Source organism: Microcaecilia unicolor, chromosome 1 (assembly GCF_901765095.1).
Source record: "Microcaecilia unicolor chromosome 1, aMicUni1.1, whole genome shotgun sequence".
NCBI classification, from domain to species: domain Eukaryota; kingdom Metazoa; phylum Chordata; class Amphibia; order Gymnophiona; family Siphonopidae; genus Microcaecilia; species Microcaecilia unicolor.
The window spans coordinates 685,878,312-685,893,707 of NC_044031.1; the positions used below are offsets into that span (position 1 = coordinate 685,878,312).

Here is a 15,396-nt window from a genome sequence, read left to right on the forward strand (position 1 = left end):
GTCTCTTATTAATTGACGGATAGACCCGACATGGGCCATGTTTCGGCGCACTGGCGCCTGCCTCAGGGGTCTAGACATAAAATAACAAAAAACAAACCAATATATATCATACAAATCATACATTTGTATGTAGTGCACATATAAAATGAACTTATTACGTATAGATACTTCACTTTAGACTTGCGTTTGACATATGTATAACAAATTAAAATTATACACATAAGAAACATATGCATCCTAAAACATGTATATCTAAAATGTTTTAGAATGCATATGTTTCTTATTACGTGTATATGTGGTTTGTTTTTTGTTATTTTATGTCTAGACCCGAGGCAGGCGCCAGTGCGCCGAAACACGGCCCATGTCGGGTCTATCCGTCAATTAATAAACAAGAGACTTTATCATCTCAATCCTAAAGGCCCAGTGTTGCTTTTTTGTTTCAGAAAACAAACAAACAAAAAAATAAAACACAAACTGCTGTATACTGGCTTTGCAGATAGACTTTTCACACACATTGTATTAGATCTTTTGTATAGATCTGTAACACATAGATCTACCCATCTAAAATTTATGGGGGAAAAAAGTTTAATACATCTGGCATGCAGTATCGAGAACTACTACAGAATACGTAGATCCGAAGCCAATTAAAAAAAAAAATCAAATTTGCAAATACAAGATATATGGAAAATCTGTGAACACTCAAATTATTGCAAATGTGGGAGTATGACATCACAGTTTATGTACTTTCCATCCATCAGCATTTTTGTTCAAATGCTTAACTGCACAGAAATATAAATCTTAGTTTCAATACCATTTGCTGAAATCAATCTGCAAAGAATGATCCACGATGAGATCTGTTAGACACATAGGACTGACTCTTGCAGGATCACCTCCAAGGTATTTCACAGCTTCTCTCATTGCAGCAAAATCTACCATAGCAGGAATGCCACTGATAAGGAGAAAAAAAAATGTAGTTGTCCACATTGTAATTCTTTTATTGTGCTTTCTAAACACTATCAATATAAGTTTCTTTGCTACAGATAACAATGGATTCAAGGACACAATAATATAGATAAAAATGTAATAGATTCATTGTTTTAAGATTTCATGTCAGTAGCTAAAGTTGCAGTTTGAAATTCAAGCCAAAGCAATTCTTCTTGAAAGTGACTACACTTTCAAATAAACTGGTTATAGAATAATAATTTACCAAAAGGGATCAATTTGCAAATTGCATGTGTTTGGGTGGAAAAGTTTCCGATTTGATGTACATGTAATGAAAGGCTTTGGGGTTTCAACTGCCATGTGAAGCAAACTCTTTTCCCAATTAAAGGTTTAGAGAAACTAACTCGCATAAAACCACACTATTACTGCCATGGTACGAAGGGAAGTGAGAATGTAAGAAGGATATATGGCAATAAAGGAGCAGATTAGTGTTGTATGCAGGAAAGGCAAGAGGCCATACCAAAGGGGTGATGTGTCCTAGAATACTGATTTGATTTGACTCCCTTCATACCTAATTTCTAATTTGCCACCCTCACAACCAATGTTCGCCTAGTTCTTGCTGACCTATGTGCGAATGAAAAGCATTTTGTGCACACGTTTTCAGACTTGACTCTGTCTGCAGTATAGCCTATGTTCACAATAAAGAAAGCCAGCAAAAGGTGTGTGCGCGCAGTTAAACAAATAAAAAGCAAACATATCACTTACGTAAAATCTTGAAGAAGAACTCGAGCAGGTAAGAAGGGCACTTCAACTACAGTCTGCTTTGTTTTCCAGTGTAAAATATTCATGGCATCTTGCTTTTTCACAAGGAAGTCATCACAATTACGAACAGCAGCTTCTAACAGTACACGTATACAGTAAGGTAGGCTATCTAGTTAGAAGAAATGAAAGAAATTAAACAAGATATTGCAGTCCAGATTTCTTGTACAATGTCCCTGACTACAAGACCACTCTTTTGGTAACGTGCATGCTTAAAGAAGTCTAACAACTACAAAATCACAACAGAAAAAAAAAAAAAAAGATAATACTTTAGATAGGGCTGCACATTACACTATTAAAAATATTAATTGCAATTCATAATTAACTGCCCTCCATCCTCTGCCCAGTCGGTCCGGTATCTCTCCCTCCCTTCCCAGATCGCCAATGGCTCTCTTTCCCTTTCCCTCCCAGTTTACCTTTTTATTTTGCAGTAAGCTTTCACCCTGCAGCGGCAGCCGTATTGAAACGCTGACTCAGCCTTTCCCTCTGACCCGTCCTGTCCCCTTCCGATGCTACTTCTTTTCAGAAGGGGGCGGGATGGGTCAGAAGGAAAGGCCCAGTGCAGGCTGAGGCAGTGTTTCAATACGGCTGCCAGTTCCAGGCGAAGACTTACTACAAATTAAAAGATCAAGTGGGAGGGGAGAGAGAGCCCTGCTAGTGGTCCAGGAGGCAAATTTATATATATATATATATATATATATATATATATATATATATATATATATAAAGAGAGAGAGAGAGAGAGAAAAATGGGTAAAGGCACAGGGGGGGTCACATATATGAGAGAGAGAAATGGAGAATGGGCGAAGGCATTTTTCTTTTTTTTTTTTGGGGGGGGGGGGAGGGAAGCACATACGAGACAGAGAGGGGGCTCAGGCCCCTCCAAAGCTGCAGTACCTGTTCAATGGCTGGTGGGGAAGCTGAAGCCCCACCAGTTGAAGAAATCAGCTGCCTGAGTCATCTCCTTGCAGTGCCTCAGGAACAAGGAAGACAGCAGAGTACCTCCAGTCACCAACATCTGAACTCCCCAAGCACGCTCAATTCATGCTCAGGTAGTGTCGGCATCGGTGGCTGGTGGCATCCCGCTGACTTCCTTGCTCCTAAGGTAGCACAAGAAGGGAGGGGGACACTTTGACAGTGGATTTCTTTGACTGGCTTCGGCATCCCAATCAGCAAAAGGTATGATATCTAATATGGGGGAGTAGGGAGGGAGAAGAAATGCGTGCCTCTCCAGTCCATCCCTATGCTCCCTTCCCCATGGACTGCAGGCTATGCCCCGCTATTACAATTTTTAACTGAAATTCAGCCCTAATTTTAGACACAGAGCACAGTTGAGAGCTGGAGCGAGGGAAATAGATTAACAGATAAAGAAAATGAGGAAGGCAGCTTCAATGTTTGTTCAGTCATAAGGAATTTCAGAGGGCCAAAGAGAGAGAAAAAAAAATACATGTCAATAGGCAGATGACGACAGTATGGCTGTATTAGTTTTCCAAGGAGATTTAGGTAAATTGTGTGAGTGGCCATGGCTACAAACCTACTATCCAAAAGCATGGGGTAAGCCTCATTAGATTTGGTGGCCATCTAGATTATTACAAATTTTGATGTTAAGAATCATGAGGGGGCATGGGTCTTGGATTGAACATTGGTCTAATAAGAACCAAAATGGAAGACAAAGCCTGTCAGTGGAGGTGGTAGAGGTGAGAACTGTAACAGAATTTAAACATGACTGAATCAGTTGTACAGGCAATGACTGGAGCATTATTCAGAGGTTTGGTAAAAAAGTAAGGAAAAAGTGTTGGTTTATGTAGGGGAACTGTATATTAATCTATCCAGTGGAGTAGGGGATTACAGAGACTGAGTAAGCAATTTGGCCCTCAACTGCAATCAATTTATCATACGTTATTATGTAGTATCTCGAAGTCCATTAACCTGTACCAATATAATCCAAGCACTTCTTTTCTCATTCAACTCCCATCAATCCATTTCTGGTTGAAGTATAAAATAAATTTGATTTTCCGTGACAAGCAGGATCACATATGGGTGACATCACCAGCTGACAATGCTGTGCAGCCCTTGTCCTTTAACTCAAACATCTAAACAATTTTCTCAACCTGCTCCTCCATTTCTGACTCTGCACTCCTTCCAGTAAGTGGCAGTTACTTCAACTGCTACAGCAGCAGATTGTGAATGTCCCTTGTTTCAGGTGCTTGATCAATATTCTGTCAACATTCAATTACAGCTAGTTTCATAGATTTTCACCATGGAGAATAAACCAGGATTCAAGCACTGTACTAGGTGCCAAAATAAAATATCACTTACTGACATGCATGATGACTGTGTATTTTGCCTTGGTGAAAAGAAATGATGTAAAAAATTGTCTAAAATGTGCTTTGATGTCTGTCTTTAAAAGCAAGAAAATATTGAGAGCATAAATTAAAAAATTATTTAGAGGACAAGATACCTCCTCATTATGGTAAGAAATATTCTTCAAATAAATCACTACACATAGACCACAATGTTCAGTGATCTAGCAACAAACTGAAATCACCATCAACTTGGTGAAAACTGGAAAAATCCTTCAGTAAAACTATTTGCAAAGATTAGCCCTCTGAAAAAAAATTTGCAGCTGATTTGGAGCAGGCTATTTCCCAACAGCTCTTTCCAATGGACAAAACCCGTACCACCTGAACCAGAGATTCCACCTGAGCAATGATGAAGTCTCCTCCCCCAGAATCAGGTCATTGAGGGAGGCACGCTTCTAAGTGCCATCACCACAGCAATTACTCTTTGAGTTGGCGCCATCACTCTTCTCCTCCTCCTACCATGACACAGCCAAGTCTCATCAGTGCCATTCCTCAATGCTATATCATTGAGGCTCCACCTTCCCTGGAGCTCGAGGCCAGCAGCACTTGTCTGCAGAATGAGCAGACTCACCAACTGCTGCACCTCCATGCAGCCACTCCCAAAGTCTCATCCGATATTCACAGAGCCATGGAGACAATTTCTTCAGAGTAAGTAAGGCACAAAATCATCAAAGCCATTCAGCAGTACACCACCAGGAATCATCCTCAAAAAGGGATCTTCATCAGTGTCCTCCCTATTTTCAGCAGCGATATCCATTGACTCCAGACACAAATGCCAATCATCTCGTCAGACAGTTCATGTTTCTTGGATTGTTCACATTATATGCCTTCTCCACAGCACAGACCATGACCAGGCATTTCATTTGATCCTGCTCCTTCTCCACTTCCTGAGAACAACCCACAATCTGACGACACCACTTACCCCAAAAGTTTTTACAGAAGCTGGCTAAATAACTTCCATTAAGAAAATTCTGACCCTAAATCTAAGTGTGACTATCTCTGTGAAAACAGCAACTAAAATCACCAGAAACAAAGTGAGGTTTTAATAAATTTTGTTAGAGCAAACAGTTTGTAATACAACAGTCCAAACTCCATCCTTTTATATGAATAAAATTTTTTTTTAAGTTCATAAATGTACCTTTTTGAGACTGCTTATCAGCCCACAACACGAAAAACTGGCCATTCTCAACATTTTGGATCTACTACTTTAGTCACCTTTTCCGAGACAATCACAAATTTCTTGGGGCAATAAAATATTTGGAAGCTCCTAAGACAGTAATTTCAGTACCAATTCACGAACTACTACTAGAGCAACAAACCCACATTTGGCAACTGCCACTGTCCATGCCTCTTACAGCCACAGCTTTTAAAACTCTATACTTCAACTGTTTCACTAATCAGTGATGGTTGAATCCACTCTCAAACAATGCAAAAGTTTAAAACCCACTCAAATGCCCCTCCTGGGAAAGATCCAAAGATACTGGACATGGTTGGCTGGAAAATTTACCAAAACATGATACCAAAAGCGTGCATTACTGCTCAATTTCAAATATCTCAATACCTCTATGAAGTTCAGAAACTGCAGGCTTCAGAAGATGCTGCAAAATTTCTAATCAGATTATCTTTTTATATTTATATGGAATCAAGAGGTGCAGCAGTAGCCATAGCCATGCCATCCTTCCAGTGGCAAAGGGCATCAGGGAGGATGTCCAAGAAGAAGAAAATTAGTTATTAGGTGATACTAATGGAAAGAAATTTCCTTCCCACTATTCCAGAATCTGTGGGATAGTTGTGTCCATCAACCAGCATGTGGAACTCAGCCGAGACATCTCTCTCGGCATTTAGTCCAGCTCCTCAGTATTTAATTAGACAAGCAGTAAGGAGAAGTGCTGAATAAACACAATAGCCTTAAACAAATCACTACCCTAACACTAACCAGGCGAGCAAACACATGGACCTCTCTCATCTCTGGACAACTTGTACAGAACAAGAAATATGCTGGGAAGCGCCATGCAAGGTGACTCGGGCGGGCCTCTGGAATAGTGAGAACTAATGGAAAGAAAGTTATCAGACAAGACCTAATTTTCCTTCCATTATGAAGTTCCCACTATTGCAGAACCTATGGGATATTCGAAAGCAATCCCTAGAGTGGGTAGGATCTTGGCCAAGCCGCCCTGAGGACCGAAACCCCAAAACTGGCTTTTGAGCATGCCATGTCCACCTTGTACTGCTTGCAAAAGGTATGCAGCGTCAACCATGTTCCTGCCTTGCAAATGTCTGGAGACAGTAAGGTAGTCTCCTCCCAGGATGCTGCTGAATGCCCTGTAGAATGAGCCCGCAAGGCCCGAGGAGCCTGCTTCCCCACAAGCAAATAAGCTGACGTGATAGGCTCCTTGAGCCATCTAGCAAATTGTCGGTTTGGAAGCCATGAGGCCAAGCTTCTGTTTACCAAATAGCAAACGGTCTGTCTGATTTGCAAAACTCATTCAGTGCTTCCAGATATCTAATGCACTTTGCGAAGCTTCAAGGAAGAAGACAGAGCCTCTTTGTCCTCTCTGTAAAAGGATGGAAACTCCAGAGACTGGCGAGATGAAATTCTAATTCTACTTTAGGAAGAAAAGGAAGGAACCGCGTACAGGGAGACCCCCTGTCTAAGAAAAGTGAAGAAAGGGATTGCGACAAAAGAGCATGAAGCTCCAAAACCTTACGTGCCAATGCAACAGCCACCAAGAACGTCGTCTTTGGCACAAGGTCTTTAAGGAGGCCTTCCAAAGTGGTTCAAAAGGAAGCTTCTGAAGGGTCTGAAAGACTGAATTAAGGTTCCACCGCTTAACTGCCTCTGCAGAAGTCTCAATTCACCCCGACCGTCAAGTGCAGCACAACGTGCCCCATGTGGTAAGTGAGGATATTTCCCCTGCACCAAGGAGAACTTGATGACCACAAGTGGCTCCAAGTCAACCAATTTCACAAGCCTACAAAGTGAACTCAACCACCTCTCTCATACAAATAAGTAGCTCCTCTTTATGAACGGCAGCAAACCAACACCAGCAGCCTCTATCCATCGGACTACAAATGACTGATCAAAATCTTATGAGAGGAAAACTTTCATCCCCCAGGTTCACAGATCATACTTACCACAGAGGTATCCCTCTCAGGGTGGGTAGCACACTTGCAGGATCAGCAGACACAAGGTCTGTGGTCAAAGGTGGAGGCCACTTTACATCAGTCAACTAGAACATCAGAGCAGTTTATCATGGAATAAAAGTGTTATCAGATAGCACATCACAACACAAACTGACAACTGAGTAACCATGCAGTACCATCAATAAACAGAGGAAGGGGGAGGAACAAGATCTGACGGGAAGCTGGGCACTTGCACTGACTGTAAATGTCTTCTTTGTGGTAGTTTACTTGCTGGGTCATCAAAATCACTGGCAGACAAATTGAGTCGTTAAACTCACACGAGTGGTCCCTCAACCAGAAGGTAATTGATAAATGGGGGACTCAAGTAGATCTCAGCCTCAGAAGCAAAAGCCAAGTGTGCTTTTGCTTCTGAGGCTGGGATCTACTCTCAGCCTCAGCAATCACGGTCCTTCTCTTTTGCTCTTGTCGCCCAGGCAATCATGGTCTTTCAGCAGATGCATTTGCAATTAAAGGTGTGTCATCTCATTCAATTTGCACCGTATTGGTCTTGGTAGATTTGGTTCCCTCTATTACTGCAACTCAGCCAAGTTCCTCATATTTGACTCCCATTCATTCCACATCTTGTAATATAACATGATGGCAAACTAGTCTACCCCCAATCTCCAGTGTCTTGCACCAACAGCCTGAGCTAAGGGACGATGGAATGCACAGCACTGCCATCTGGTGGCGAAACCCACATGTGGCTGTTGGATCCTGCTGTCCACAGACCCGTTGTAGGTGTGCAACTTCACATTCTCTTATCCCTGTAACTGCCATTAGAAAAATGTGTGCTTAAAGAATAAGACACCAATAAACTTCCAGGCAAAATCTACCACACACAACTATGCCATTATGATGGGCTCCAATTCATACTTAAATCTTGTTCACACTGTATCTCTGAGAAAGCATCCACTGAAACGTCCCATTCTAGCTGACCAGTTACAAGTGGAAAAGTTCAATATCAATTTCTTGTTTATATGCTGCTGTAACCCCAATAAGGGTTCGCTACGGTTTACAATACGTCAATTCAGAACATATAATATACAGAAACAACAAAGAGCAGAATCTTAATCATCAAATAAAAAGGTTTTCAGTTTGTTCCTAAATATAAGAAGATTCAAGACACACTAAAGCAGGTAGAGTATTCCAAAAAGGAAGAATAAGAGAACAAAGAATTAAAATAAAGGACATTTTTGCACTTGGAGAGCAAAGTACCAAAGATCGTTGTAATTGTATTGAATAGTCAAAAAGAAAATCTTTAAACATATTAATTAACATTTCTGAGGTAAGGCCATAGATTACTTGAAATAACAAGCAGGCAGCTTTAAATATACATTTATGAACGCAAACAAGTTTAAAAAGTTTCTTTTCAAAAAACGTTTCCACCCCAGCACCCAAGTAAAGTTCCACTTGTTAACTGTAACCAAAATTACTATACACCTATTTGGCCAAAAAAGGTCCCATGGGTTACCCTCTGATAGTTACAGACTGCAGTGGTGTAAAAAATTTGAACATGAACATTACCTAATTTTCTAATGCTAAATGTTAACTGACAATCTGAATTGATTACAATAAAAGTTTTCCATGGACAAAGCATATTTACCATACTGTGATCCTCCAAGTTTCCGCACATTGTAGAATTTCTTCTCTGGATTATCTTTCAGCGTTTCTATTAAGTACTGGAAAGGGCATCCTAGAAAACAGTCCAGATCACTAGTTAATACTCTATTACTATTCTAACGAGGCTGATTTTTCAAAAGATGTTTTCTCTATATAGAATTTCTTTACCCAACAATCCAGGATGATTGTTCTGAGTAACTTAAGTCCCATGCTGGCCATGAAATGAAAAAGTACACTTTTACAAAACAACCTGGAAGGCTCTTATTTTGATTCCTAAATCAGGTCTTGTTTCCTCAGTTGACTGGGTAAGCAAAGAGACAGTGGTTACAGCCCCTGGGAAGAAGGAAATCATGCCACTGCTTGAGAGTGACACTACAGAAAGGCAATAAATCAAACCCTTGACCTTTTACCCTTACCTACTGGTCAGATTCAGGTCCATGACTGTAGAGTCCAGGAGCAGCCTAGGCACAGGGTCCCTAGTCACTGCAATATCTTTGGAGGAGAAAAGGATACAAAATGGGACCAAACATCTCTGGGTAGTTGCAAATGACAGTTCCTGGTTTCAGAGGTCAGCCCTGGTTCTGACTGAAATATAAGGAGCAGAAGGAAACTGCCATGCAGGGAGTGAGGGAGGCAAAGTATTTAAATATCCTGGTGCTCCAGGGTGAGCTTTATCTAAGATTGGGTATCCTAAGGAGTGGGTTGAAAACCCTGTCAGTCTGGATTTCAAGTTATCCACAATTAATATGCATGAGATACATTTGCATGCACTGTCTCCCTGTATATAAACCTACAAATAGAATTTATGTTTTATCTTTTCTGCTGAATTTAACACTGTAGAGTAGTAGCATGGCCCAAATCATCTGACACTGGTCACAAAGCAACTTGCACAAAATTATATGAAGTTGATGGAATTGTCTTGCAAGCTACATGTAATTTCAAAAGTAAATTCCAGATTCTTAAGGAAGAACAGAGAAACTAAATTTATATTCCAACCAGATTACTGCTTTTTAAAAACAAATTTTCATCACGTCATAAGATAAATAATTTCATTATAAATATGTTAAAAAAAAGAAACTGTAAACACAGTCTGTAGTGCTTGGAGTAATCTACTGTAGAATTTTGAGATTTGTTTGCTTACAATTTAACATTCTAAAAGGGGGGGGGGAGGAAACTCCAAAGGCTACATAATTTGGCAAAAAAAAGGGGGGGGGGGATTGATGTCCCTCAGGGGTCCTTTTAATAAGCCATGATAAAATGTGGCCTGTGTGGGTGCATCTTTTTGGCATGCTGGGCCATTTTGTCACCGCAGCTAGGAAAAAAGGCATTTTTTTAAAATGGGACAGTAAATGGCCATGCGACAAAATTAAAAGTAGTGTGCGGCTATTTACTGCCTGTGCCCTTACCGCCACCCAATGACCTAGCAGTAAGGGCTCACACGCTACTTGTGTGGTAATCAGGCAGTGCACATCAATGTGGTCGGGCTGCCAATTACCACTGGGAATGCCCCTTCCCCACAGTAGAAAGTTATTTTCTACTGCAGGAAATAGCACGCACCAACTCTGAAGCTACCGCAGGGCGTCTGCACTATCCCTGCAGTAGTGTCGATTTGGAGCACGCTACCCCGCGCATTAGCCCTACCACTGCATAGTAAAAGGACCCATTAATTACCAATGGGCTGGCCCAATACTACTTAAGTAGTCTTTGTGGTTAGAAGAACCCTTAACTAAATTTTGTGCATGTAATTGTTCTAAACAAAACACAGTTATAGCCAATAGGTATCTGCAAAAAGCTACACAGAATTAAAAAAAAAATACTTGAAGAGTTACAACTTGACAAAAAATTTAATTATGTCAGAAAACACATCAGAAACAATTATACAATAAGTATAACAATACCTTTTTTTCCCTGCTGATGCTCTGTCTGGATACCAGATGACAGTGTTACACCAAGGCTATCGGCAACTTCTGTATCAGCATACTATAATTATGACAAATTGGACATTGTCTCTTTATGATCTTTCTGCATTTTCCAAACATGTCAGTCTATACAATTTACTCACACATCTCATACACGAAAGTATTTCAGTTACATTTATTACATACTACTGTTTTTTTTTCCTCTTTGAAAGCTGTCATACAGCTCTGGCAATAGGCCCAATATTAGCATCTGGGCCTTCCACCCCTGAGGCGACGCCTTTAAGTGCATGAACCAGCACCAGCAGCTACATAATAACATTAGTAAAATGATTTTACTACGAACTGCATTGGTTTTCGACTTCACCGTCCGAGAATAGCCCAGGGCGTCAGAGTCTGGTATTGTTTACCCCTAGCTACAGCTTCCTCTATGATCCAGTATCACTACCTTTATTTTTATTAAAAGTAAGCAAAAGCCAACCTTCCTGCTAAAAGTCACAAGAGAATGGATACAATTATATACAGGAAGAAACGACGGGTAAAACAGGCCTCAGTCATCTCTTGCCCTAGTCCGTCTCTTACCTGACCGACTCCGGAAAACAAAGGGGGCTTCTCGCCTGCGGGTCCTTCTTCCGACCGCTGTGCCGGCTGTAAGCAGGAGACCCGCTTCTCCTTGGCTTTGGCAGCCTCCGCCGCCATTTTACTCCTCTGGAGCTGCAGTGAGTACGGCTACTGCCCCCAGAAGGGCTCCTCACCGCTCACTATACAGGGTCCAGTAGTTCCCCACCCCACCAACGCGCATGTGCCACTCTTCTAACGCACATGCGCAATGTCAATCTTACCTTACCACTTTATCTCGGGAATCTTTTACCACACTGTAAAACTGAGCCTGCGCTCTAAAGTTTGGTTGGCAGGCAACAAGTCACGTGACGTGACCTGCTTGAGGCGTGCTCAGCTGCAGCTTGTGTATTGCGTATTCGTTTTGGCCAGAAGGTGATGGGAGGAATTTTGACTTTGGGCTGTATTTTTCAACTCATGCCTTAGTTGGAAAGTAATAGCCATTCCTTACGTCACATATTTGAATGCCATCAACTTTTCTTCACTTTCTTTTCATTTCTCTTTTTGTGTCTTAATGTAGAGATATCAAGTCTCATTCATAGGAGTGTGTTGTCACACTCATTTGAAAGCTTTCTTACTCTCACACTCTTTGAGCTTTATCACTCACATTAGAGCTTCAGTACCAGTCAGTGCCCAAATCTTGACCAGTGCTTTCATGAAAGGGAAGCCTTTGAGAAGTAAACCAAATGGTCCAACCACCATGAAAAAATCCTAGCACATCTTCCTGCCAACTTCTTCCCCTTGCCCTGGCCTTTTCTCTTTACTGCACGTACAAGCAGTGGCGTAGCTAGGGTATTTGACACCCGGGGCCAGTTATTCTTTAACAACCCTTTCCAAAATCCTGTACTAGGCATACCGAGAATACAAAACACTTGGGATCTATGGAGCAATTCTACCATATCATAAGCAGTAATTTCTATGAGTCACACAAGGAAAAGGAAAGCACCTTAAACACAGCCGTGAGCACTAGAACATCAATTCACTTATTGTAAAATGAAACCAGATAGAATAGTACAGAGCGTTAATCCTGCACAGTCAATGCCAACAAAAGCCCTGTCTTTTTCACAGATACACCCGAATCCACTATAGAATAAGTAATCATAAACTTTCTATTTAAACAAAAATTAAACTGAACCCCCAAGATGCCAGATTCTGCATACAATGCAACACACAGAAACAGAAAATGTCCCCTAGTACTGTTCAAAATATAAAGATAGCAAATGTAAATTTGAAAAAACTAACATACCAATAACTACTTTACAAATTAACAAATAGAAATAAAACAAATATAGAAAATAAAATAATACCATTTTATTGGACTAATACATTTAGCTTTCAGAGGCCAAAACCTCCTTCCTCAGGTCAATACAGTATACTGCTGTTACAGTATCCTATCCTGACCCGAGGAAGGGGGTTTTGTTCTCCGAAAGTTAGTAAAATGCATTAAAATTAGTCCAATAAAAAGATTACCTTATTTCCATGTTCTATTTATAAACATTTATTAACACAGCTACAATTCTACTTTATCCTAAAGCAAAAAAAGAAAAAATACATATTTTATTTACAGTTTGTTGTCTCTGGTTTCTGCTTTCCTCATCTTCGTTTCACTGTGTCCCTTCCATCCAGTATCTGTCTTCGCTCTCTCCCTACCATCCAGTGTCTACCTTCTCTCTCTCCCTGCCCCTGCCATCCACTGTCTGCCCTCTCTCTCCCTTCTATCTAGCGTCTGCCCTCTATCTCTGCCCCTTCTATCCACCATCTGCCCCTGTCTGCTCTCTCTCTCTCCCCCCTCCATCCACTGTTGGCCCTTTCTCTCTGCCCCTTCGATCCACCATTTGCCCTCCCTCTCCCATCCAGGGTCTGCCCTCCCTCTATCTCCCCCTTCCATCCAGGATCTGTCCCCTCTCTCTCTCTGCCCCCTTTTTTGACCCCCAGTTCCAGCTCCATTATCCCACCTGTCCCTAGTTCCAGCCCCAGCCCATGTCTCCCACCTGCCCCTCTTTTTCAGCCCCCAGTTCCAGCCCCACTATCCCACCAGTCCCCAGTTTCAGCCCCAACCCTTTTTTCCCACCAGTCCCAAGCTTCAGCCCCAGCCACCTCCCTGTCCCCTTTTCAGCCCCCAGTCCCCACAGTTTCATCCCCTGCCCATTTCAGCCCCCAGTTCCAGTACTAGCCCCCTTATCCCACCTACCCTCCTTTTCAGCCCCCAGTTCCAGTCCCCTTAATCCACCTTCCTTGCATTAGGGCCCCCCTTTTCAGCTCTAGCCCCATTCTTGCACCTGCCCTTCTTTTCAGGCCCAGACCCATTGTCCCACCTGCCCCTGTCCCAGGCATGGCCCCATTCTCCTTCCTGCCCCCTTCTCAGACCCCAGTTCCAGCTCCAGCCCCCGTCTCCCATCTGAGCCCCCCTTCGACCCAGTCCCCTTCTCCCATTTGAGCCCCACCAACCCAGTCCCCTTTTCCCATCTGAGCCCATCCCCCGACCCAGTCCCCACCTGCCTACCGACAGCTCCCTCAACAGCCCCCTTCTCTCTGCCACCCGACCGGCTGCGCTGCAGTTTAAACATCGCTGAATCAGTGGCGCAGCTCTAGCGTGCAGTGAACGCGCCTCTGCCTATAAAAGAAGCGGATTGCCTCGTCGGGCCTTCTCTCACTGTGTCCCGCCCTCCTCTGATGTAACTTCCTATTTCCGCGAGGGTGGGGCACAATGAGAGAAGGCCCGATGAGGCGATCCGCTTCTTTTACAGGCAGAGGCGCGTTCACTGCACGCTAGAGCTGCGCTGCTGATTCAGCGATTTTTAAATGGCAGCGCAGCCGGTCGGGGGGCAGAAAGAAGGGGGCTGTTGAGGGAGCTGACGGTAGGCAGGTGGGGACTGGGTCGGGGGATGGGCTCAGATGGGAAAAGGGGACTGGGTTGGGGGGCTCAAATGGGAGAAGGGGACTGGGTCGGGGGGCTCAGATGGGAGATGGGGGCTGGAACTGGAACTGGGGTCTGAGAAGGGGGCAGGAGGGAGAATGGGGAAGGGAAAAGGATGGTGATAGGAGTGTACTACTGTCCGCCTCGCCAGGATGAGCAGGTAGACGCAGAAATGATAAAAGAAATCAGAGACGCAAACAAAATGGGCAATGTGATAATAATGGGTGACTTCAATTATCCAAATATAGACTGGGTAAATGTAACATCGGGACACGCTAGAGAGGTACAATTCCTTGATGAAATTAAGGACAGCTTTATGGAGCAGCTGGTGCAGGAGCCGACAAGAGAAGGAAAAATTCTAGATTTGGTCCTTAGTGGAGCGCATGATCTGGTGAGGTGTGTTATGGTACTGGGGCCGCTTGATAATAGTGATCATAATATGATCAGTTTTGATGTCAACCTTGAAGTAACTATACACAGGAAGTCAAATACATTAGCGTTTAACTTTAAAAAAGGAGACTGATAAAATGAGAAGAATGGTTAAAAAAAATTTAGGGGGGCAACTGAGAGGGTAAAAACTGTACGACAGGCATGGATGCTTTTCAAAAATACCATCCTGGAGGCCCAGGCCAAACATATTCCGCGAATTAGAAAAGAAAGACGGAAGTCTAAAAGACAGCCAGCATAGTTGAAAAGTAAGGTGAAGGAAGCTATTAGGGCTAAAAGAAACGCCTTCAGAAAACGGAAGAAGGAACCATCTGAAAATAACAAGAAGCAGCATAAGGAGTGTCAAAGCAAATGCAAGGCGCAGATAAAGAAGGCCAAGAGGGATTACGAAAAAAAGATAGCATCAGAGGCAAAAAAACATAGTAAAAATGTTTTCAGTATATTAAAAGCAGGAAGCCGGCAAAATAATTGGTTGGGCCGCTGGATGACCAAGGAGTAAAAGGGGCGGTCAAGGAAGACAAAGACGCAGCGGAGAGATTGAATGAATTCTTTGCTTCGGTCTTCACCGAGG

General features: G+C 42.5%; 1 protein-coding gene across 1 annotated transcript in view; it reads right to left on the reverse strand.

Annotated features, from left to right (window-relative positions):
* Positions 1-11,637, reverse strand: part of IREB2 (iron responsive element binding protein 2) — a 69,441-nt gene extending 57,804 nt beyond the window's left edge. Inside the window, exons 1-5 of the mRNA XM_030188118.1 lie at positions 11,426-11,637; positions 10,826-10,907; positions 8,911-9,000; positions 1,708-1,873; positions 812-949 (exon numbers count right to left, since the gene is read on the reverse strand). Coding sequence (XP_030043978.1) covers positions 812-949; positions 1,708-1,873; positions 8,911-9,000; positions 10,826-10,907; positions 11,426-11,542 — 593 coding nt within the window. The 5' untranslated portion in view covers positions 11,543-11,637. The remainder of the gene's footprint in view (positions 1-811; positions 950-1,707; positions 1,874-8,910; positions 9,001-10,825; positions 10,908-11,425) is intronic.
* Positions 11,638-15,396: the final 3,759 nt, after the last annotated feature.